This window comes from Protomyctophum parallelum (genome assembly GCF_964188405.1).
Source record: "Protomyctophum parallelum genome assembly, chromosome: 1".
In the NCBI taxonomy this organism is placed as follows: Eukaryota; Metazoa; Chordata; class Actinopteri; order Myctophiformes; family Myctophidae; genus Protomyctophum; species Protomyctophum parallelum.
This window is the reverse complement of record NC_139697.1, coordinates 63,750,668-63,773,971: the sequence shown is the minus strand read 5'-3', so window position 1 is coordinate 63,773,971 and position 23,304 is coordinate 63,750,668. Positions and strand designations below refer to the sequence as shown.

The window sequence follows — 23,304 nt, the reverse complement described above, 5'->3', positions numbered from 1 at the left end:
AGACCCTCCTCCGGCTCTGGGGTGTGTGTACAAGACCATAGACAGGAAAGGTAGACCCTCCTCCGGCTCTGGGGTGTGTGTACAAGACCATAGACAGGAAAGGTAGACCCTCCTCTGGCTCTGGGGCGTCAGTACAAGACCATAGACAGGAAAGATAGACCTCCTCTGGCTCTGGGGTGTGTGTACAAGACCATAGACAGGAAAGGTAGACCCTCCTCCGGCTCTGGGGGCGTCTGTACAAGACCATAGACAGGAAAGATAGACCTCCTCCGGCTCTGGGGCGTCAGTACAAGACCATAGACAGGAAAGGTAGACCTCCTCTGGCTCTGGGGGCGTCTGTACAAGACCATAGACAGGAAAGATAGACCTCCTCCGGCTCTGGGGCGTCAGTACAAGACCATAGACAGGAAAGGTAGACCCTCCTCCGGCTCTGGGGGCGTCTGTACAAGACCATAGACAGGAAAGATAGACCTCCTCCGGCTCTGGGGCGTCAGTACAAGACCATAGACAGGAAAGGTAGACCTCCTCCGGCTCTGGGGCGTCAGTACAAGACCATAGACAGGAAAGGTAGACGCCTCCTCTGGCTCTGGGGCGTCAGTACAAGACCATAGACACAGGAAAGGTAGACGCCTCCTCTGGCTCTGGGGTGTGTGTACAAGACCATAGACAGGAAAGGTAGACCTCCTCTGGCTCTGGGGCGTCAGTACAAGACCATAGACAGGAAAGGTAGACCTCCTCTGGCTCTGGGGTGTGTGTACAAGACCATAGACAGGAAAGGTAGACCTCCTCAGGCTCTGGGGCGTCTGTACAAGACCATAGACAGGAAAGGTAGACCTCCTCAGGCTCTGGGGGCGTCTGTACAAGACCATAGACAGGAAAGGTAGACCCTCCTCTGGCTCTGGGGCGTCTGTACAAGACCATAGACAGGAAAGGTAGACCCTCCTCTGGCTCTGGGGCGTCTGTACAAGACCATAGACAGGAAAGGTAGACCCTCCTCTGGCTCTGGGGGCGTCTGTACAAGACCATAGACAGGAAAGGTAGACCCTCCTCTGGCTCTGGGGGCGTCTGTATCTCGGGTGCCATCTTACAGGGAAGGCAGTTTCCGCGTGCGTCACAGAGCGGACGTTCGGTAGGCCAATCAGAGGCGGGACTCCATCTTTCCCAGAGGCACTTGCTTTGGCAATGTAAATGTTTGTTTCCTCATGCCAATAAAGCTCCTTTGAATTGAATTTAAGTCCCGGAAAAGGCAAGGTGTGATTGACTAGTACTCACTTGAGTGGAAGCTTAGCGTCCGCACTTTGCCTTCCCTGCTGTGACTCCCTGTGATACAGGTCGCTCCAATGAACTGCAGGGGACATGAAGGTGTACAGCAAATTCCATAGCAATGCGATTCAAGCCTGTTTGTGTTGTGACCAAAGTGGTGCATGGAGTTAATTTAACTCTGAGAATGTAAACATGGACCTGTAGGGGTCCAGATTTCACTGTGCAATGTGACATACCTTGCTCTTGCTCACTTGGAGAACAATAACAATATATCATATCAGATATCAAGCAAACAATCTGCTATTTCATGCAGTGAACAAAACTCAAAGTGTGTTCTCAGCTATCTCTAACTAGCTTTGGTACAGCAGGTCAGATTTATCCTCATGTAACACAAAATGTGGATAGCAACAACACCAAGTGGATATATAATGTGATATGAATTATAAATACCCTTAAAAGTACATCAAAGGTAGTCGTATAGTAAAACATATTTCAATTACAATCAGTTGTTTTGGAAATTCTTTCCCACACAGATAATTTACAGTACTGCACTGTAATTAAAAAAAAAATACAAATAAAAAGAGGAAAAACCATTCAACTTTCAAGCATTACACAAACCTTTTGTTGTTTTTTTTTCTTTTGGAATGGGAGCGATGGTGTGAAAATGTACTATTTTGGGAACCACCCCGTGGAGAAGCCTGTCCCATTAATGTCCTTTGGCTTCGACCCCTGACTGGGCGCCCAACAGTGTGTCCTATACAGCTTTATTTGGGCATGGGACAGTCTCTCACCCAGAGCGTCAGGGCAGAAAGTGGGTCATGAGAAGTTACGGTGGAGAATGTGGACAATGGCACAACTACTCCATGGGCATGGTGTCGTTTTAATATATTACGTCCTGATTTCATGGTAAATGCTAAATCGTGCGTGGCACCCAGAGTGTAACCACTGACATGACATTAGCGCTGTTGGCACATATAACTGGGCTAGTGGTCGTCGGCTCATGAACCGGCTGTGAATTACCTCACGGAGGGTGAGGATACACACAAGTGGCTAGGTTTGGTGGGGAGGGCGGGTCTGTTACCGCGAGGAGGGGTCTGCGTGTCTGTAGGGCTCTGGGCGTTGAATGTTTTGGTGAGCTGGGCCACTCGGCCACGGCCTGAGCAGACCGGTCTGCTCGCCTCGGCTCCGGCTTCCTTCTCCTCCGGCGCAGCCTTCTGGGCTGCTTCGACCACGGGGGCATCTATATGGACGGGGAGACAAGAGGTTTTGGAATCACAATCTGCATCTCATGATGAAGCGTGTTTGCATGTTCAAGGAATTCAACTTGGTAGCCTATATAGCCGACATCGGACGAGGTAGATGTCAAGCGACAAGTTCAGAAATTTAATTCTGCCAAGTGAAGTCTGAAAAGAAATAATTTTTGTGCAGAATCGCACACGAAGGTGATATTGAGACAAATCCTAAAAAGACATTTCCAGGCAGTCCCCAGCTAAATGATTTATAGTTTGGAACCAAATGCTCTTACGGGTCTGTAAGTCAGAGAGTGAACAAATGGAACTAAAGGGACTTGTCACTTTGTCAATTTGGTTCCATTTGTACATTGTTCCATTTGAGTTAAATTAACAGGATTTTACAGGATTTAAAAAGTGGGTGTCAGTGGCCTATTGCATATGACACTGCATGGGGGCCATTGAAATGAAAAAGGGTGAGTATCATTGATCAAGGATAAGACATCAGGTGGTCAGAGCTCATGACAGTGACAGCTCTGAAAACAGAATTTGTATCTACCACAACCTGAAACTTATTTCTTTGTGTTTTTTAGGAGAGTGAAACGGTGAAAGCTGGAACGAGGGGATTTAAGGCCAGCAGGGCGTGGCTCCAACGGCAAGGTATGTGGATGCCATCAAGAGAAACCTTCCCTCCACACGTACTGTTGTTTGTGAAAGCCAGCCTTCAGAAAGTTGCCTGGTCCTCCTCCTCCTCCTCCTCCCCAGGCACATTCTGTGCTTGGCCCGAGCTACTGCTCACTGTTGCCTACCTTGTTTTTCCTCTCTTTTGTCATGCCTTTCGCCTCCCCATAGCCGTCTCTGGCTGCCACAGAACAGAGGTCAACCTCCGTGGATGTGTGGCAGAGACACAGCTGGGTGCAGTTGATGTGTATGCATGCGTGCCGCGCGTGTTCGTGCAGTAAAGCGGAAAGACAGGAACGCATACGAAACACGTGAAAAAATGCGCACACGGACAGACAAAGGAACATATCCTTTGTCTGTCTGTGTGTGCATTTTTTGCGCGTTTCGTATGCGTTCCCGTCTTTCCGCTTTACCGCATGAACACACTTAATGTGCACGCTACAGTACATACAGTACGTGTGCTGGCCTGTGTACGTATGTGGTCGTGGCTGGCTGTGTCGCTGCACGCGCGTGTACACTTGTGCACGCCTATGCTGTTAGGGACCACATTGCGTGGCTTGCGTGTTTACGTATTATGTGGCTGAAGGCACGCACGCCGACACGCGTCTATGTGGCTAGGAGGGTTTGTGTGCACGCGCGTGACACGTCTCTCCGTGTTTGGAAGAGGGTGTAATTGAGGGAGGAATGGATGGATGGAGAGAGAGGGGGGCAGACGCAGCTCAGACACCAGAAGGCTTGAGGAGCCACATATTTTTAGCATCGTCCCTGGGGGACAGAGATACGTGAGAGCATGCACGCCGCGCACACGAGAGCCAAATACGCACAGACCTACGGACACACATGCGTGTGCGCGTGCACACACACACATACACACACTCTTATATACAAACACACAGGGGCATGAGTACATGCGCATACACACACACACAAATGTGCGTAAACTCACAGAATGTACTACGCACGCACACGCACACACACACACACACACACACACACAATTATGCACAAACACAGCTTACGCCACAGTCCCCACCCACCCCACCCCCCCCCCCCCTCACTCCACCGCCGTACGCATGAACACATGCACTTTCACACACGTCATTTTTTAACTGTTGAATTTCAAAAGAGCAGATTCTCACATTACATTCAGGTCCACGCACACACACACACACATGCACGCACACACACTCTCTCTCTCACTCTCACTGTGTAGCTGTCTGCTTTGTGCAGCCCTCTACTGTTCATGGATTCAGGCACGCATAAGGCCATGTCTGACTAACAGTGTAGTACAGCATCACACACACACACACACACACACACACACACACACGCACGCGTGTAGGAAATACCGCCTCAACAACAAACGAAAAGCACACGGCGGCTGCCGGGGCCGAGGGACCTTTAAAACCCTTGATGTCTGGGACTCACAGAAGACAGTCGGGGGGCCTATATATACAGTAATGTCTGCTTTATACTGCGTCGTATGACGGTGTCCCGCACCGGGAAATAGCCGCTCTACAAGCTCGCGGCAGCGCCGACGCGCCGCGGCGTGAGCTTATACAACGGCTACATATTCGCGACACCGAAAGGATGTATAAACCAGGCCTTACACTTTGAGGTTCTCCTATCGTGTCTATTGTTGTTTACGCCATGTTCTCTCTCTCCCCGTTCTTGCCTGTGGCTGTGAACCCCCCTCCCCCCGCCACCCCCCCCCCCCCCCCCACAGACACACACACACACACACACACACACACACACAGCTCCCCCCACACACACACGCACACCCCTACCCCTTCCTCTGCCCCCTGACCCGCAGTTCCTGTGTTAATGTCCTCTCGCCGCGCTGCGTGGGCTCGCCTCTGATTGTCTCGTTGCGTTGTGTTGTGCGGTCACCACGGAAACCTTGGACAGGCTCCAGCGATTGAGGCAGGCACACATGTGAGCACGCAACTGCACCAACGCACGCGCGCGCACACACACACACGCTCGCACACATGTGTGCACACATACGGGCGAGCACACACATAGACATGAATATACTTGCAAACGCAGGCTTCAGCGCACGCATGTGCACACACACACACACACACACACACACACACACACACACACACACACACACACACATACATCATGGTCATGGTCAGAGGCTTTTTGGTGTTCTGAGTTTTTAAGCATGGAGCCTTGGTGCTGGTCTGAGTAGAATGCTTAATAGAGGGAGAGGGAGAGGGAGAGAGAGGAGGGAGAAGGAAAGGGAGAGAGATATAGGGAGAAGGAAAGGGAGAGAGAATAAGAGAGACAGTGTTTGTGGTGAAGAGGTATCAAAAAAATATTAGTTATTTATTTTAAACTCCCTTACAGTAAAAATCAGTCAATCACACTGCCTACACTCTGGCGACTACAAATCCACATACAGTACTGTATGCACACTATACACATGCACACACTAGCACTCTACACATTCTTACCAACATGTCACAACAAATCCAAACACCTCACAACCCAGCATGGCGTTCTACCTGAAGCAGAAATAGCATCTTAAAACTACAGGCTGTGACCAATTACGTTTCACATTACACTGACACGTTATAAATGGAGTTGTTATCCACGGCAATTGAACAGAATAAGCTTCCGTTCTTGACTGAGCACTACGAGTGATGGATACTGCAGTTGTACAGCGGGTAGAAGTGCCGACACAACAAAAAAAGTGTTACGCTGTAAGAATTGAAAATCTAATGAACACTTTGGCTACATGTTTACATATTTGACTGTGTGGATAATATTCGTGACACGCAGAATAATGTCACGGCCAGAAATGATGGGCAGCAGCTAAGAACAGAGATGGTAAGAGAACATTTTATTTATAATGAGTTTTACACTATTAATAAGGGAACTCAGTAGCCTGTGGATGATCCATAAGCAGCCACAACACCTTGGCATGGTATGGGGCGTTATCGCTCTCACAAGACAGAACTTATCATTGAAGGCAATATGAATTATTGGGATGATATTCTAGAGCCAGTGGCGATCCCATGGGACCTAACTCCATCCTCCAGGATGACAACGCTCTGCCCAACAGAGCTAGGATCATCACAGAGTACCTCCAGAATTTGTGAGTGGAGAGGATGGAATGGCCTTCCGTGAGTCCAGACCTCAAACCAATTGAACACTTTTTGGATCAGCTGGGGCGTGCTGCAAAATTCACCAGGTCTATGAAAACAAGCCCACAAAAAAATGCCATTCAACACGCTACTTACACACACTACGACTCGCTTAGAACTCGCAGACCTGGCAACTCCACTGTTGCCCCACTGGTCTATGAAAACAGGCCCAGAAACAACAAAACAGGCCCAGAAACAAGGCCTTTCACCACGCTACTTACACACACTACTCGCTTACAATTCGCGAACCTGGCAACACTGTACCGTCTTCTCATTGGAGCCTCTGCTCCACACCAGCTCATCCTGCCCCCTCCCCCTCTGGCTGCTGTGCTGGACCATAGACTGTAAAACAGGCGAACACTTCACCACACCATGGACAAACACCACGTCGTGTAATGGCCCCTACACAGTGGAGGACTTTTACAGTTGTCTGCGACTCATCAGATCGTTGTGCATTTCACACTGCAGGAGTATTTTCTTTTTAAATCCTCTGTCATTATATCTTTGTGGCTTTCACACTAAACGATTGATCGCCGAGTCGCCGACCACGGATCACACACTGCAAGAGTTCACCAACATGCGATCCAGACCCGATACATATAGGCAGCGGCTACATCATTTGTTTTTTTATTCCAATACATTTTGACATGCACGTGCAGGATGTCTCTCTCTCTCTCTCTCTCTCTCTCTCTCTCTCTCTCTCTGCACGCCACACACACACAGGAATAGCAATGCAGGCTACACCTATGGGCTACACACAGGGCGGCGCCGTGGCATGTAGCGAGACAGGACGTTATAATCTTGAGTTTCATTTCACGTGCACGCACGCACACAACATTATTCAAGTAAAACGTGTAACGGCAATATTGGGCTAATATAGGCTACCAATACAAGACGTTATAATCTTGAGTTTCATTAAATAACTCTGTCTTTCTCCGCACGCGCGCACACAACATTATTCAAGTGAAATGCGTAACGCCAATATTGGGCTAATATAGGCTACCAATATGTGGGTAGCCTACAGGGATTTACCGACGGAATTAATATATATATCTAATCATCTATACCAGGGGTGCCCACACTTTTTTTACTTGAGAGCTACTTTCAAAACGACCAGCTCAACAACATATACCCCCCAAATAAAACTATCATCCCATTGCTGAAAATAGTTACAAAATGTAATTGAGGGGCCTTTCATAGGCTACATATAAGACAAACGCACATGGAATGGGAAATAGAGGGAAAAATGGAAAGGGTAGGGTTTTATTTTTGGTATTTGACTTTGCTACTGATGATTGTACGCAACAACAAGTATTGCATTGTGTGTTTGAGCTGACGGGCCCTTTTTGATGTCAATCAATCAAGTCATCCCAGGTCATCTCAAGCAGCAGATGCAAAAATCGTTTTTTATATTAAAATTATATATTTTTTTAGGGGCATGTCACGTGGTCTACCTGCAAAGCCTTTGTGATCTATACTGGTAGATCCTGATCTATCTTTTGGGCACCGCTTAACGTCAGATCAGGGGTTTTGTCGGCGAGCGCCAAAAATGGTCCCCGACAGCATAATCGGAGCAAATACCGGGCAGTGTGTATGAGCCATAACGTGTTGACTACACTACACTAATAAGGACACATAATAATAACTAATAACCCATCCGTTACTACATTCAACTCCCGCAATTTCCTTCTTCCCATAGTGCGCTGGCCGCGAAATTGTAGTATATATACATACACTATACAGTATATAGTTATTATAGATATATACCCTATATATAGATATTCATATTAGACTAATGTAATTCGTTTTATGAATACATTCATTACATGTGTATTAATTAATACTCAGTCAGCCACCATCCAGCAGTGGTGGAAAGTACATTTACTTACTTAAGTAAATTTTTTTGGTATTTTTACTTACTAAAGTATGTCCTTTATTTATTTTTATACTTTTAAATGCTTTTATACTAAATATTGTACTTTTACTCCACTACAATCATTTGAAAGCGTTATATTATTATTTCAAAACGTACCACTTAAGCCTATACATTTTGGCCATTTGAAAATAGCAGATCTATAAGCTCACAAAAGATCTTTATACATTTTACACATTTGGAAACTTTGGAATCTGGGGACAGTCTTCATAAGGAGTACTTTCACTTTTGGTACATTCATTGGTATATTCAGTGATTTCACTTAATTCAAATATCTATCATGTGCACATGCACACACTCTACCACTGTAGAGTGTGTGCATGTGCACATTTTGTTACCGGGGCGGACTGGGTGGTTTTCCAAATCACCCAAATCACTGAATGCTCCTTTAAGTAGGCCTATATTTTGATGCCAAATGTCTTTTTGTACTTTTACTCAAGTACATTTTGATACCGGACTTTTACTTGGAACACAGTATTTCTACATTGCAGCATTGATACTTTTACTTAAGTATAGCAATGTAGTGCTTCTTCCACCACAGAGAGAGAGAGATGGGCGGGGGTGTAGTGGGGAGGGGGGCAGAGAGTGTCACCGTCCAGGGCTACAGCGCCACACCAACATTTTTAAAGCCTGCTGCTTCAAAGAGCTCGGCTCCTCTTCTCTGGTAGAAAGAGAGGTGGGAGGAGATGGGGGTGAGGAGGGGGGGGGGAGGGGGGGGGGGGCAGAAGTGGGGCAGAGGGCAGAATTCCGGAGCAGCACGTCTGTGCGTTGGAAGGACAGGAGGGAGGGGTGAGGCTGTGTGTGTGTGTGTGTGTGTGTGTGTGTGTGTGTGTGTGTGTGTGTGTGTGTGTGTGTGTGTGTGTGTGTGTGTGTGTGTGTGTGTGTGTGTGTGTGTGTGTGTGTGTGTGTGTGTGTGTGTGTGTGTGTGTGTGTGTGTGTGTGTGTGTGTGTGTGTGTGTGTGTGTGTGTGTGTTTGTGTTTGTGCGTGCGCTTGTATTCCTATCCTTGAGGGCCAAACGTCCACAAGAGAGAAATGGACATTGCGGGGATCCAACCTGAAAAGATTCAGGTTGGGTTTAGGTTTGGGATTAGACAGTTAGAGGTTGGATTTATTGTTTAGGGTTTAGAGTTATGCGTGATTTATTTTCTGATTTGCACACCAAAACATGTAGCTGATCTACAAGCTCATAATAATGTGACGCGTCGTGTGCGTGTAGATATTTTCAGCTCCAGGGTTGGTGATAAAATGCTAAAAACGGCATTCGTAAAATCCTAAAATGCTTATAACCTCACAAGTATAGTAATGCAGTATAGCGTGCATGCGGGCGTGTGTGCGTACGTGAAGGGAGGGGGAGGGGGGGGGGGGGGGTGCGGGGGGGGCAGTCTGGGGCCCCTGTCACTTATCAGCTTGGGCCGAGCGTCGCCCAGGGCCAGAGCAGGGAAGCAGTGGTGGAATGTGTGTCCTTCCCTCTGAAGGTGAAGAGAGGAGAGGAAAGCCGAGAGAAAGAGAGGCTGATGCACACACACGCACACACACACGCACGAACGCACGCACGCACACACACATACCCTGTACAGACACACACATACCCCGTACACTACACTACACTACACTACACTACACTACACTACACTACACTACACACACACACACACACACACACACACACACACACACACACACACACAGACACACACCCCGTACAGAGACACACACACACGCATATGCCTGTACAGAAACACACACAGTCACACACACATATCCCTGTACAGACACACGCACGCACGCACGCACGCACGCACATGCAGAGACACACATGAAATGTACACAGAAGTATGCACACACACACACACACACACACACACAAACATAGACTGACCCTGTATTGACAGGCCAATAGCATGAACTGACCCTGATCAAAAAGATGTGCACATTGACTTATGGCTGCTCTGCCATGAACACATAATATGTGCATCCCATGTACAGCACACACGCTGTCGACTGATGCTCATCCACACAAAACAATGAATCAGATAATTAATACTAATCTAATGCATTGTTCTTTAAAATCACATTTTGGTGCGATGAGAACATTTTGTTTTGTTTAGCAAAAAAATCTGAAAATACACATTAACATGAATCCAACATTATGTTTGGCAAAGATAATGACTAAGTAAACAAACAAACATTTGTGTGTGTGAAGAATGTTGAAGAACTCCGAGAATGCTAACCCAATGTAAGGCTGTAAAAACACCACAATACTGTTTATGTGCTAACTTCTCACGAACACTTTGGCCGTACAATGTGGGAATAACCATGAGAATTACTGCGCAAGTTTTTCCCCTCATTTTGTTTGGAATGGGCCTGATTCTGTTTTCAGTTTGAGATATTGGCCCAAAAATCTGTTTTGTTTAGAACTCTTAGTTGAGACAACTCCATGGTCAATGTGTCTCTTGATCTTTTTAAATGCTACATTTCACAACCCCAGTGACAATGACAACACAGCCCCTGTCTGCACAGGCCCCTTGAAACCCTCCTAAATTCTGAGCCTTGTTCAACTAAATATCTCCTCCAGGACAAACTTCTGCTTTCTTGTACTGTGGCCATTTTTCCAGTAGGGGGACGTGACTGGTCTTCCTACAGTATAAGTGCATAACCACTAGATGGTGCTGATATAACCTTCCACTGTGTGTAACTGGGTCACTGTGTGGTTAATGGGTTTGTGTGTTGTTGTATTGAGCTGAGTGATCTGTTCAGCCAAGGGGACTTCATGGGGAAACACCGTCATAGTTGTTTAAAAAGTTATTCTTAAAGTTATTAAAGTATTGCAAGATTTACAAATAGAATACTTAAGATTCAACAACAGAAAATAATTCAGACAGGTAGAAGCTTAAAATATAACTTCTTACACAGCCATTTCAGGCTATTAGCACGCATTCCCATCTATGACAAGTTACCATGAGTAACTAGTAGTAATAATGGTTGAATAAGCTTCTTAGATCACCAACACTACAAACAGGCGAACGATAGGAATGCAAGGTTGACTACAGACAGTACACAATAAGAAATAACGAGCAACAAAGCAAAGCCAGGACGACAATTTCAAGCGCGGGGAACATGCACAAATAACGATACAGCAGGTAAATGCTTGTAGCTTGCAGTCAAACGAGTATAATTGGAATTTAGCTGAGAACATGATAATCCTCATTCTGTCTTAAGCCTTATAGTTGTCTTGCAGTGAATATAGCCAGTCTAATGTCTATACAAGCTTGAGCTTGTATTTTTGGCGTTGGACACCGTCGTAGGATGGACCGTCGTAGGAAGGAGTATAAATGTGGCATTTCTTGGCTTTGTTAACTTTGGTCATTAGGGTCAGTCCGTTGCTAACCTTTGTTCTACTTTTAAAATGTAATGCTTTGTAGAAGACATAGCTAATTGGTTAGCACTGTAACCAGTATGTGTCACTATAGTGCTACTTAAGCGCTACTACTGTACATGCTGTCACACTGCCTGGTAATCACTGTGTTGGTATATCCTTTTATTGGTACAAGCATGATGTATTCATTCATGCATGTTTAAATGAAGCTAAATTGATTTAATCCATTATAACTGTGTCTGTGTCATTTTTGCGTAGTCTATTCTAAAATAGCAGATAATACAAGCTCACTGTGAGCTTGTACATCTGCTATTTTTGACAATTATTTAAAGAATCGTTGAAAGTGTGACAACTGCTGGTTTAGAAAGAATTAGTAGAATTGGTCGTAATGGGTTTACAATGTGTAGTGCTGGGGCTCAACCAGTTAAGATGCAGCTCGTCAAACATTCCGGGTTATATAGAAATAGATTTTTTGGAGATTCTGACTTTCAATTGTACATACATTTTGTTTTGATTGTAATTGTTTTTGCTTTGGCAATGTAAACGTATATTTTCTCATGCCAATAATGCCCATTGAATTGAATTGAAATTAGCCTAAATTGTATGGGGTATGGCTCAGAACCTGTGTTGTATGACAACCTTCCACACTTTTTATCAGCTTGCAGAGCTGACCAATGACCAGACTTTCTAGTCTAGTCATGTGGTCTAGTGGTGCGATTTTCATGATTGACTGGTCTGTATAAACCAATGGGAGACTAGCCCTATAGGGCATAGCAGTGGGCGTGGTTATCTGGCACCACTGAAAAATCTGCCATTCATTTTTCCCATAGAAATGTATATAGATTATTTTAAGCCTAGAATCAAGCCATCAAGGATCCTGGTGATTCATGACCATAAAACCTTTGATTCTGTGAAATATATATTTCATATAAATATTGATATAAATATTATTATATATATTGAATTATATGATATACTACATTTAATAAATATGCTTTGTTTAGTGTTTTTTTCCTTCTTTTTCTCCACAATATCAAAGGTTTTATGGTCATGATTCACTCTGGCTGATTGTTATAGTATTGCATGTAAAACTGTAAAACCCCATGATTTACCATATTAGCAATACCATCTCATTAGTATGTCTCCTACGTTAGACGGAAGGGAGAGACTAATGGGTCCCCATGCTACTTCTGTGCCAATGTATGGTAATGTGATACGGGTATGATTGAAAGTGGAACTTACAATGAATTATTAGAGAAGTTATGTGTTACATAGACCTCCAAATGATCCGTATTACAAGGATGGCCCACCTGTGTTCGACTAACTAAAACGCCCAGGTGCCGTCCATTGTAATTTTTTTATTTTTTATTGTTGCTGCCGACACATACCAGTGTTCCAGCGGAGACAATAGTGAGGCTAGCAAACAGGCAGGTGTGGAGTAGCAATATGGGACCGTGACACAATCCACATAGTCACAGAAGCTTGTTCCCCTCAAGGCTGGCCTCTTTTACTCTGCCAATCCATAAAGATTCCAGCAGGCTGAGGCACTATTTGGCAAGGCGACTGTCCTTGGGAAAATAAATCCATCTCTCTTTTCCTCTCACTCTCTCTCTCTCTTTCTCTGACTGCTGCAGTGAGAAACCTCTCTTCTGGGGACGCGGTTCGGACTAGGCCCACTCAACTCCGCTCAGACATTATTAGACTCCCGAGTAGAAGTGGTGAAGAGAAAGGAATTGTCGTGTTGGCGCACTGGGCTGAGGGTTGTCATGCTGGCTAACTCAGTATTGTGGCACTCAAATCCAGCTCACAAACTTGTCACACGTCAAACCCCCATTCTCCTGTCTTTTGCCACCTTATCCTTGCTAATACAACAGTAATATAAATACAATAATAGTTTAGAAAAGTGATGAAATATTCTCTGGTGGTTCCAAAAAGGCAGTTTAGGATGAGTATACTGTATGTATATTCAATTATTGTAATTCAGTGGAAGCATTACATCTAAGAAGAAGAAGAAAAAGATCTAGGGTCCTTAATAAAGGGGCATGGAACCCTAGGCTGATTTACCGGTAGATGTTTTAAACGGTTAAAAACGACAGCAGATTAAAAACATGTCAGGCTAGTAAGTAACGCACCCAATTAATAATGGGTGTATTAGATTTGGGTACACACACCTAAAACACTTTACGGTTTGTGTGTCTTGGGAATTGTACAATTCAAGAAAGTCACAGTTATGAACAATAACACCACAATCTAGACTCTAGATTCTAGAGTTAGTCAATGTTTAAAAATAGCATAATTATATTCACAATGTTCATAATAACATTTTTTTTTTTTTTTTTTTTTTTTTTTTTTTTTTGCGGCTTACGCCTTTTATTGATTTTTTTTTGAAGGGACAGACAGTAGGCTGACAGGAAACGGGAGAGAGATGGGGGGATGACATGCAGTAAAGGCCGTGTCGGGTCCGGGAGTCGAACCCGCGGCACACTGCGACTGGATTACCAGTCCGGTGCCCAGACCGTTACGCTACGGCCTGGGCCATAATAACATTTTCTAAGGTAGATTTTCGAAAGAGCGTAAAGCGGTACATGGCTGTAAGCGGTGTGGTAGTGTAATAGCTACATCCATGCTAACCCATACGGGTTGAGCCAAACTTCTTTGGGCATTACAGCATTCATTGGAAACATCATCATAGGCGTTTGCTTTCCTTCGGAAATCTATACCAGAGAGTTCCAGGAAGCGTATAGTGTTGCTGCTGTGGCGGTATTACTCACCTTTGCCAATCTGCTGCCTTTGCGCTAGCAGGCCCTGCGTCTCCTTTTGGTGTATGCCAGCTGTGACGGTGTGCGATGTTAGACCAGAGTCTGCTTTGGCAACACTGATGGAGACGGGGGACGGCTCTCTGGTGGAGACGGGGGAGGGCTCTCTGGCGGTCGCCGGCCTCAGACTGGTTGGGCCGGACCTCACGTTGATGGGGCCTGGCCTCACGCCCGCCGCGGCCGGTCTCACTTTGATAGCACAGGCTCTCAGGGGAGCCCTGCTGTGACAGACATCCGCCTGGGGAACTGGGTTCTCCTCGGCAGCACCCGTCAACTTCTCAGGCTGTGAAGGGAACGGGTGACGGAGGAAGAGGACGGAGCAGATCAATATTCGTGTTGACAGCTAATTCACATGCGTCAGAAGTTCCGCCATGTTCGATCGAATCCTCAAGACGTGCGATTTAGTACATTGCTCTCTCCAGTAGACTGCATCAGTGGTTCTGAAGCATTGGGATGTGATCCTGAAAGTGGGTCACAAACAGTATACATTCTGCCCGGGTCAAAGCCCAGGGAAGGGCTTAGATCAGTGGTTCCCAATACCAAATGTTTTAGCCCGTGATCCAAAACAGAAATGACTACTTTGCCTGGTACCCAACCTAGTGAAAATAGCCCATCTACAAGCATACAACGCTTTTGTATTATTTTATTATTTTATTTATTGTTAAATCATTTATATAGAAATTATGTAGGACATTTTTATTCGAGTCGTGACCCATAAACATTGGTCCGTGACCCACAAATGGGTTCTAATCTCCTTTTCTAATCTCATGCCTTGCTAATCAACAATCTCTCAGTCTATGTCTACCTCCTTTCCAATCAGCATGGGGGAAAAACACGGTGGCAACAGGCACCGCCATGACATCTGCAGCAGCACCAAATCAGCCCCTTCCTACGCAGTAAAACCGGGGGCTTTAGTTAACTGTAACAATGGACCCTCATTGGCGCATGAGGGATTCTCACAGGTCCATTTTTACACCTTCAGAGCTAGATTAATACTCTGGATTTCACTGTGTATTTCCATCGCTGTGAAATAATGAATCTCTGAAAGGGAAGGCTTAGGGAGGAATTCTTGGCTGCTTCCGTTCAGCCAAATGTCATAAGGTGGAGACGCTGGTTGCGTGCGTCCCACGTGTATGGGCTGGCTAGCAACATGCAGGGGCCCGCACAAAGGGCGAGTCTTGCATAGACGCATGTGGAGGGAAAGGGCAGTATCTTTCTGGGCGGAGGGAGCAAAGATAGAAACTCGCTCGCCTAAATCTCCGGAGACTATGCCACAATCCTATCCATCTGCGCCCGACGCTGACGCATTCTCCGTCTCCGGCGTTTTAATTCCCTGATCAAGTTCATCAACCATCTGTTCTAGGGCAGTCCAGAAATCCCCCCGCCTAGCCTCAGTGATTCAGCTGTTCTCACAGTACGTGTCACCTGAATGCACGCACGCAGGCACGCAGGCACGCACACACACACACACACACACACACACACACACACACACACACAGAAAGAGAGAAAGTGACAGAGGAGAGACAAAGGGGGATAGAAAGATAGTGAAAAAAGAGTCAGAGAGAGAGAGAGAGTTGTGGAGAGGGAAAGGAAGATAGAGAGAGTTCTCAAAACTCCCAGAAAAACCCTAGCCCAAGTCCCCATGCAGCCTGTGGCTGGATTGATGAGGGAGCCAACAGGAGGACAGCTCACTGTAGCTCTTCCCCAGAGACAGAGAGAGACAGAGAGAGAGAGAGAGAGGCTGTGCCGTCCAGACAAGCTTGGAACACAGAATCAGAATGCTGGGAGAAAGAGGATCTGGTGGGCTGAGAGTAAGGGGACAGCTGGCCTTAACCACCATTTCCTGTTACTCAGGGAGGGTGGGGTAGTGGCGGTGTAGCGTGAGGGGGATACCAAACAGAGCCACGTTACTGAGGGATTGAGCACGGATTACTGCTCTGGGAATCAAACATTGCAGGGACATTTGAGGAAGCAGTTTCAGACCTGCGAATGGATTTAGATATAACTATAGGGAAGAGGAACTGAAGGGTATACCAACCCACGTACAGCGTGTCAGCAGTTAGTAATTCATTAATTATCTTAACTCAAACATTGTAAAAAGCAGTTAAGAGTACATTGGAACAAAACACAGAGAGTGGAATGCAACATATAATAATAATAATACATACAAGTGCAAGTACTATAATGTTTTAGAAAGACACAAAAGACATTGCAGGCAAATTTCCATTGCTGGATGGCTCAACAACACTGCGTGTGGACTGACATAGCCTACCTTTTCGACTGCTGGAGGAGACGTGTGTTCACTTACTGACACCTGTGGGTTGAACAAAGACATTACACATACATTACTAGCCGAAGCCGACTGACAGAGCACAATACTAGACAGTGTCAGTAAAACTTAAACATTGTAGTCAGTTACACAAACACACCTGTAGAGGGAGCACAGCACTCAACCATGTTGAGAGAGACAATGCCATGTTAAGTGATATGACATGTCATCTATCTTAAGTTTGACTTGGTTCTCTGACCTGTTACAACTAACCTGCAATTTTGGTTTTGACTATCTTTTGGGTTCAACCATTATCCTGCTTCCGTTTATTATTCCGTATTATTGTTGCAGTATTATTGTGTATATTATATTATGACTCTGATACTAACTGGTCGGATATATCTGCTTTTGATAAAATCACAACTATAGAGGGTACGTCATATATAATATGACGTCATCATCAAACTAAACTACCGGAAGTTATGCGAGAACTGACTACTGAGTGGCAAAAAACTACTTTCTGGCCTTGGCATTAAACAACGTTGAACTCACTTTGACACTCACTCTGCAACTCGATTTGCCACTCACTTTATGCATGCGCATATCCTCTATTGATTCAGACATGTCGAAATTGCTCTGTTTGTCTGCATGATTAGGTTGTAGTGTGTCGAGAGTGAAATTCTGTGTCACGTAAATCATTTAAAAAAATCACTATTAGTAAATATCTGTATTTTAGATGTGACCTCCTCATTGCAGATGTGTGGAGAAGACGGGAACATTTCACATGAAGAGTGAAATGTTGCTGTCATCACATTCACATTTTCATGTGGATGTGAACAGATCTACAGGCACACAAGCTGAGCTTGTAGATCGGCAAATCTCGCTACTTTTGAGCGACACTTCATTTACGAAAAACATTAAATGTTGGCTTTTGGAGATACGCATTGGTTCTAACCTCTTGCCTTGCTCAGCGATAATAGGTCCTTTTCTCCCTATACACCAGTGGTTCAAAATGTATTTGACTGCAGACCCCCATCTGAAAAGGTTTTGTGCCATGCAGGGCAGTGCTGATTTCGTCGACAATTATTTTTCGTCGACTACCTTTTTTCACTGACAAACTAAAACCAAGACTATATATTGACAATTTCGTCAACAAATAAAAACTAGACTAGTGGACAAGAGATCCAGTATAGCCTAAATCAAGTTACACTTGGTTGCATGCTGAAAATAGATCGGCCAAAATACATTTTAGTCGACTAAATCAACTGTAGTCGACAATAATCTTATTATATTTAGTCGACTAACATTAAAACATTCCAGGTGGCTAAAATGTGACTAAAACTATATAAAAAAAAAATAGCCAACATGTAAATGGATAAAAGAGTGGTTAAAATTATTGTGATGCTATATTATTAAATACGTTTGCTGATGAGTGGGGAACCCCCCCCCCCTAGCTTTTATGGAGATAGGTGTTTTTCTGGGCGACAGCATGGTAGCTGTGTAGACCGAACGGCCAGCCTGCAGCTTTTAGAGCAGCGAATCAGTGTGGTCAGGCTCGAGGAGAGTGCTGTCCACCCCGCTTCGCTCTCGCTCGCGTGTGCCCGGTTGCCATGACAACACAGCAAATCTCTTTTAACGACGGCGTGAAAAAGGAGGCTGCTTCGCCCACACCACCACCACCCCAAAATCAACAAGCTCACATCGCATGCACACACAACTACACACATCACACAGTCACCACCACCACGCACGCATGCACGCACCTGCGCGCGTGCACACACGCACGCGCGCGCGCACACGCACAAAGCCAAGCGAGAGAGAGAGAGGGGGAACATGCCCAATATAGCCTACTGTATATCTAATATCTTGATAATATACCTCCTAGAATAAATCTCAACCAGCCATGACTTAAAAACAAGTACATTTTGCCAATACTAATTAATGACACAGACTGCTGGGGGGATTATCAAACTATACACAATTTAGTGGGGGAAATGTAAGGGCTTGACAGAGAATAGATCTTCTATATGATGTTAATTTGGATAGCATTGGCCCTCAGCACCACAAAATGACAGATCTATACACACACCTTCAGATCAAGTGGTATTCCAGGTTGTGATTTAGGAGGGAGGTTCTTCTTTGTTGTCCTGCCAGATTCAGCTGTTGCTCTGTGTACCAAGTTGCTTTTCAAGATAGATTCCTGGTTGCTGCAACACATAACATAATTATTTCTGTTAAGATCGTTAACCACTTTAAACCTGGCATACCTATTGTGACAAAATTGCCACAAATTCACCGTAGGATAAAGTATAGCCTATTTATAGCTTAAATCATTGGTTCCCAAACCGTTATGGATCAGGGCCCACTCTGATCCAAGGTGTTTGTGGCACACCCATATACATGGCCACTTACCGCCACTTAGGCTTACATGTTAGTGGACAGATGGGTGGGCCACACGCATTCTCAGAGCATGATAGTTTGAATGAGATTTTCATTATCATTTCAATCTTAGTGTTTTGCCAATTATTTGGTGGCCCACTTGCAATACCCTTATGGCACACCAGGTTGAGAATCTCTGGTGGTCATCTCTGTGTTACAGAATGAGCGCAGGGACTGAGGGAACGTATCAGGGCTGTCCTACCCGGGATTTGGACCTGGGTGTCCCGCGTGAAGACCGCTGATAGCTGAAACGAAATACTTTGTTGGCCAGGGGAAACATTGGGCTTATGAGCTTCATGCAGTAACACATGTGAACCAGTAGGTGTTCTACTCCTACCCAACACCAGGGTCTATGTCTTAATTAACCCATTCAAACTGGGAAAGCGTCTGTGTCCTTTTACATTTTATTTTAGCTATATATCAACACACGTTTTTTCAGAAAGATTTCGAAGGCATTTTGTTGCTGTCGGGCAGAAACCTCTTATCCACATTCTTACTTTTTGTGTTTTCAAATGAATGCCCTACTTAATGTGCCATAAATGGTCATGCCATATTATAAGTCCACCAGTAGATGGAGCTGCTGGCACAGTTGTCCTATGGTCACAGGTTAAAAGGGTTCACTTCCTCTTTTGGTGAACCCCACAGTGTTCTGTGTATGTTCTGCAAATCTGGAGATAAGGAATCAAAGATAAAGACTGAGTATGTGCCTTTCTTGACCTGAAGTTATACCACAAACAATACTAAACTAGTAACTACAGCGTCACACAAAAGCGTTAAAGGTAGCAGATCCACAAGATGGAAATGCAGCTAGAAGTGGTGTGTTTTGGGCTTGTCGATCTGCTACTTTTGCTTTTTTTTTTTTTTTTATCCTGACAATTAACAGTTGCGGACATAATGAGGTTTCCACCTGACAGAGATGATTTGTACAGTCAGCCTCCAACCCCTCCGACCGCTCCAGATGTATCAGTAGTATATTTATTGTATTGACGTGCTCTACCATGCTTGATTGTGTTTTTTTATATCAAATTATAGCTTTAATTAATCATAGGATGATTAGAACTGGAACCTTTAAGATGATAAATGGTCTCCTGACTGGATGGAATTGATGACCCATCTGGAAATGTATTTTCTGTTTACTTTAAGTGCTGGAGAGACAGGGAGACCCCTGCTACACAACCCTCCAACAAACACTGTATAGCAATGATAACAGAATACAGAGTTTTAACTACACCACCTTTAATTATTCGCTGTATTGAGCCAAATAGGAGGGAAGCTGGGGGGAGCCCACTAAAAGCAACAGGCACACAGGGATATTCATCTCCAGACAAAACCTAGTACAAATGTGGGTTCAACTTCAGAGAAGTGTTGTCGTAATGATCAGCAGCACACACATCAGATAATGCAAATGATAATGAGTGATACCAAGTAATTCTGAAGCGTTTTAAGCATATAATTTAAGCAGTTAAATACAATTATGGAGTTAATTACTCCAGACGCAGTTGCCTGTAAGTTACCATATGGTCTTGAGCTGCAGATACACGATAACATTATGTATGCTCATTCTGTATTTGCAAATAACTGTAAAGCGTAAATATGGCACATACGTTCAGAGGACACCATGCAAGGCACCAACCTGCACATCTGGAGCAATTAGGCGTTCAGAGTCTTGCTCAAGGACACTTCAACACTAACTCTGGGGGAGCCCGGGATCGAACTGGGAACCTTGTGGTTCCCAACCAGCCCACACTACCCCTGTACTACTGAATTGATAAAACAGTTTAGATGCACAGGTAAATAAAATAGAATGAAATCATACAGTACACTATATAAACACAGCATAAAAAGTACTACAAATGTGAGTCAACATTATCTCCGCTCATATTTCAGCTACAGATGTATTTACATAGTAACCAGCTATACAAAAGAATCATCGTATATGACGGCATTATCAACCTCCAGACACATTAGTTGTACAATTTAAATAATTAGGTGCAATCCTAACCAATCATAATTAAATCCTGCTCTCAGTCAATCTAACGGGAGAGTATTAAAGAGGAAGAGATTTGCCCTAGTGGCATGACAAGCGTGAATAGCGAGCAACACAGTGTGGGTTTAAATCTAATTGGGACATGCAAGGATTCAATTTGGGTCACCATGACCCCCCTACCCCCTCACAGTGGTATTAAAACTTTACCCCCATGAGATCCCCTTTAAAGTTGTTCCTTTGAAAACTCCCACCTCCATCCCTTCTAAATGTGACATTTGTCAACATGCAAATGAGTGACCTTTTATTATCATTACAAAATGCATGAAAGTGATTTACCGGTAGGCTACTGTATATATATTTATTTGCATGCACGCACGCACACACACGCACACACGCACGACACACACACACTGAATACATGTGAAATGCCTTTTGGATAATAGGCGGCAGGCCTAATAATATTTGTATTTATGTAATAATACCTTGCATTATTGTGTAGGCTTGGGGCCTTCTTCTCTGCAAACCCTGAGCAGATGACCTTGGAGGTGACCTTGAACTCATCCACTTCTCCGATCACGATGACCTCTATATCTCCATCTCGACCCAAGAGCCAGTTCACACTTTTGACTTTGGCTGTAAGTAAACACACACACACACACACACACACACACACATATATGATTAATTGCGACCAAAGGTCGCAGTTAACTATGGAATCATGCATTTCCTGTCAGTTTGTGTGTTGGTTGGGCACGTGACATCACATGACATCATCAGGGATGGAGCACATGACATCACGTGACATCATCAGAAATATTAATTGTTGTACTTTTTCTGTGTTGCATGTGTCTTTGATATCCATATATGGAGCTGACCTGTTCTAACATTCCATAATATGTTGATCCAGCCTTCCTCTTCGATGTCTCCCTTTTGACTGATACCTGTCCAATGTGTCCATTCAAACTCTAGACGGGCCTGCCCCAAAGTTATTAGTGCAGCCTCGCCCAGCAGCCGGCGAAAACTAGAGTTCTTAACAGGCCCGAAAATTAAGATCTGACCCCCCATGCCAAAGCACCAGCGCTCGCACAGCAGTCTGCTGTCACCCAGGCGCATATGTTGATCTGACCCCCCATTCCAAAGCACCAGCGCTCGCCCAGCAGTCTGCTGTCACCCAGGCGGATGCGTGCACACGACCTCAGGCGTCTTACTGGTTTATACTCATAGCTCATAAATCGACTATTCGTGCGAAACACTGAGACACAAAGACGAATACATCAGACTTAACCGATGCTGAATTAGGATGCACTTTCCATCCACACTGCTAACAGACCTTGGTAGACCACATGCTGAAATGATCAAAGTTGTATCTTTTCTTAATATCTGTAAATCCAGGGTTTAAAACTATACTTCAGTGGGCCTACTTGACATACTTTGTAGAGTTTGACAAGAACAAGTGTTCGTTGTCCATACCTCCGCTGTTCTTTACTTCCTCTTGTTTCTATCTTTACTGAGAAGGGAGGAGGGCACACACACACACACACACACACACACACACAGAGAGAGAGAGAGAGAGAGATCTTGTACATTCTGTACAAATACATGTACATGTAAATATCTTAGTACCATTGTACCAACTATGTCTGGGAACACAGAGAGCACGCAGAGGCAGCTGACAGATTCAGGAGGTGAGGTCTTGTTGGGCTGAAACCAGGGACACATATTATCATAGTGAACTGGTTTTGCCAGCTTGTCCGGCAGATAGCATTCCAGTGGGGCAAAACTAGGATGACAAGCCTGCATACCAAGGACCAGTCAGTGCACACTCTGGTAAACAAGCCATGGGAGAGAAAAAAAAGATGTGGAAAGCACCCACATATAAAGTAAGGCGCTTGAACATGGGTGCAGTCAGGTGCATGGAGATAGATTCAAATACACCTGCCACATTATGTAAATGACTCGCTGTGTTCAGTGACATGAGGTCGCTAGACTACAGTTGTTCTTTTTTCCTGAGCATGTTGGACACATTGCATCGTACTGCACCCCAATCAATCATGAGCCCTATACTTAGTTGACTGTATTTCCACGGGCCCTTGCTTGGATTGCCAAGGGCTATACTAATGCTGAAAATCACTGATCTGCAAGCTCA

General features: G+C 44.8%; 1 protein-coding gene across 5 annotated transcripts in view; it reads right to left on the bottom strand.

Moving 5' to 3' along the window:
• Window positions 1-680: 680 nt before the first annotated feature.
• The window catches only part of LOC310874636 (uncharacterized protein), a 29,108-nt gene continuing 6,484 nt past the window's right edge, over window positions 681-23,304 (bottom strand). For 3 of the 5 annotated variants that reach the window (XM_083787495.1, XM_083787496.1, XM_083787497.1), the window contains 5 exons: window positions 21,641-21,791; window positions 18,822-18,939; window positions 16,727-16,777; window positions 14,416-14,737; window positions 1,012-2,503 (listed from right to left, as the gene is read on the bottom strand). In XM_083787495.1, coding sequence (XP_083643621.1) covers window positions 2,280-2,503; window positions 14,416-14,737; window positions 16,727-16,777; window positions 18,822-18,939; window positions 21,641-21,791 — 866 coding nt within the window. In that variant the 3' untranslated portion in view covers window positions 1,012-2,279. Of the gene's footprint in view, window positions 733-757; window positions 835-1,011; window positions 2,504-14,415; window positions 14,738-16,726; window positions 16,778-18,821; window positions 18,940-21,640; window positions 21,792-23,304 lie in introns of those variants that run through there. The other 2 variants (XR_014570582.1, XR_014570583.1) reach the window with 2 other exon arrangements.